Here is a 2833-nt window from a genome sequence, read left to right as displayed (position 1 = left end):
GTGTTGATACGAGGTCCATCTTGACGAGAGCTCTCTGTCGACCCGAACTGTTGACACATATCATCTTGCGTGGAATGATCCTCAAGGGCACGACTGATGACATATGTGCGGTAGCGTCGCTCCCCCACAGATTGCCCAACCTGGTCCACTGGGCCGTACGAGTGAATATGTTGTGTTTTCCCTTGAGTCGAATTATTGACGAAAGAGAGGCGACCCCATTAATGCTGTGGAACTTGAGACTAGCCGGTGTGGTGAGCACGTGTATCGATTGTGAAGGTATTAGACCCGACAGATTGCGTACCACGTCCCTACCCTGGCTCGACTTCCTGCCATACACCCATCTGGCCAGCAAAGCTGAACAAGGGAGCCTCAAAGGTGTCGATGTATTCCGAGCTGAGTTCGGTCAGTTTCTCTCTGACGTGTCCTTCGAAACGCGGAAAACTGACGTTTGGGAGAACACCATACGGCCGATGGTCACCGAGACTCTGAAGGCCCATTTACGAAGGCGGTCTAAGATGAGGAGTGACAATAAGCGATGACATTTCGAGTATCATTTCGTACGCGTGTGCTGTGTTTCGTGAGTATTGTGTTCTTCTTCCACTGGGAGTTAACGCAAGAGTACAATTCCAAAGCAAATGTAGGCACTAGCATAGTGAATAATAAATCGATAGGAACAGTAAGATGGCATTCAATCGATATCGCCAGGAGTCTGTGGCGTATCATTCGCTATGATAGTAGCATTGGAGACTGAGCCAGTGGAGGGAGGCGAACTGGCAGTATCGGCCGCTGTAGGAGACTCCAATGGGTCCTCGATCGACGCTCTAAAATATAACACATGTCTACAGTGAAAAAATAGAAGTGCGTTTTCCTCAACTGAGCTCAGGGGTTGCCTCATTAACGATATGAGTCTATACACAAATTCGGGTAGAAACCAGTGAGAGTTTCCTCAGAGCTCGCAAACACATGTAGTTGATCATGTGCATACTTTTCACGCTGAGTCCGCATGATGGAATTCATGCGATAATGAACAAACACCAAGATTCCATCCTCTCCAGCTGTGACGAAATATAGTTGACGAATTTATGGTATCAAAGTATTCGACTAGCATCACATTTCACTGACCCTGTGACGAGTGTGATACAGTCGAATCGAACATATTTTCAATATAACAATAGAATCTAGTATCCATTTTTTCATAAACCAGTAGGAGCCAAAGCAAAGCAGCAGTTATTCACTTTACTGTCTAGCTGTGACGGAATATAGTTGACGAAATTATGGTATTAAAATATTCGACTGGTATACCATGTCACTGACCCTGTGACGAATGTGATACAGTCGATTTGAACTTATTTTCCAATACAACAATAAAACGGAGAACAGCGGGTACGTGAGACGAGCCTTGGAATAGACTTACTGCATGAGGTCGTTGAGGTCGACTGCCCACTGTGATATCGTTTTCAACGGCGACTCAGCGAACAATGGAGGTGGGGTCACGCCTCTGAACACAATACATGTCCCAATTGCGATTACCAAGGCCGACGTACCTCCACCATTGGAAGGCTCTAACTACTGTGAATAGAACTAGAGGCGCATGGAAGATGAAGGTCAATTTGAACAGAATCAATGATTCACCGACTGAATAAAATGAACCCACTGAAAAGCAAGTCGTCGTGGACGAATAACTCACCAGCAAAGGCAAACGTCCGAGAGTTCACATGGAGTATCCTCGTCGAGATGAAGCCCCAGGCTTTATTATCACCAACTTTGGCGGCCGCCTTCTCCATGAGATTGTACCTTAGAAAATGCGCTATCTCATAGTAATGATAATTCTTCATCATACTACTCCTACATCGACACAGAAAACCGCTTCAGAATAGAAGGAGTCTCTCGGTGTTGACTCCGACCGTTCTGAAAACGCTGCTGTTGTTGCTCCCCAGTCGAGCCTCCGGATGATTGGTGGTTTCGTCCATTGTGGGAGTGATGCCCATTGGCCCACTTTCGAGGGCCGAAATTGGTACTACGCTGGAATTTAATACGATCAGCTAAGGGCTCGTATCTAGAGAGATACAACTACTAGGAGTCGCCCCTTGGATGAGTTTACTCCATCTATTTTTCTATTGCATCTTCAAACGCATTCGAAAAGACGCTACTTTTAGATTTTAGTGAAAATACGAAGGTGGGAATAGACTTATAACGCACGGAGAGAATCGCTTCAAAATTGATGCAGGCGAATAGCTCGCGTGCTAATCTTGGTGTAGGAAGAAGCTATTCTATGGAGTCCACGCGTACCTCTCATTAGCCCAAGAAAATACTCGTCTCCGATGCTCGATCAACCGACCGCGTTGCCTCTCTCGCCATACACCGGACCGAGCCAGTAGCTCAGGATAGAAGTGATACCAAGTCCTGCAATGGAAGACATCTTCAGTGTGTGTCACCACAAACAAGCGACACTGTGGTGACACGCGGAAATTAGGAGAGAAAAAATGGAAAATATGCAAAAAATGGAAAATTGTCAACGAGATCCAAAGTTCGGATTCCGAACTAAAGCGCCATAGTATTCCTCAGTAGCCCTTATCACCTCCGTAGTGGTTGATACCGCATGCATATGCCAATCATAGTAAACCATGTTATGTATTTACCAGCCACAAAGCATCCAATAACCTTGGGTATATCATCCGGTACTAGTCCCTGCTTTCCTAGGTATACCGTTAGTCTGTCCTTCAACCCCATTCTACACCTAGTGAGTAGTAGTAGCAGTAGACACCGTTGTCGAGTATGTAACAAAAACTCTGATAAAGTGAGTTGGCAGCAAAGTTTGGTAAAAGCAGTTTGT

The 2833-nt window shown here is 45.7% G+C and overlaps 1 protein-coding gene across 1 annotated transcript; it reads right to left on the bottom strand.

Moving 5' to 3' along the window:
- Positions 1-688: 688 nt before the first annotated feature.
- Positions 689-1784, bottom strand: Pmar_PMAR003827 (hypothetical protein; the record flags this gene model as incomplete). The annotated part of the gene is made up of 4 exons (XM_002768699.1): positions 689-821; positions 1415-1498; positions 1545-1635; positions 1688-1784. 4 exons carry the CDS (start codon positions 1782-1784, stop codon positions 689-691), a joined length of 405 nt encoding a protein of 134 aa, XP_002768745.1.
- Positions 1785-2833: the final 1049 nt, after the last annotated feature.

The sequence above is a fragment of the Perkinsus marinus genome, assembly GCF_000006405.1.
Source record: "Perkinsus marinus ATCC 50983 genomic scaffold scf_1104296967448, whole genome shotgun sequence".
Taxonomy (NCBI): Eukaryota; Perkinsozoa; order Perkinsida; family Perkinsidae; genus Perkinsus; species Perkinsus marinus.
Note: the sequence above shows the minus strand (reverse complement) of the source record. Positions and strands in the feature narration are given on the sequence as shown.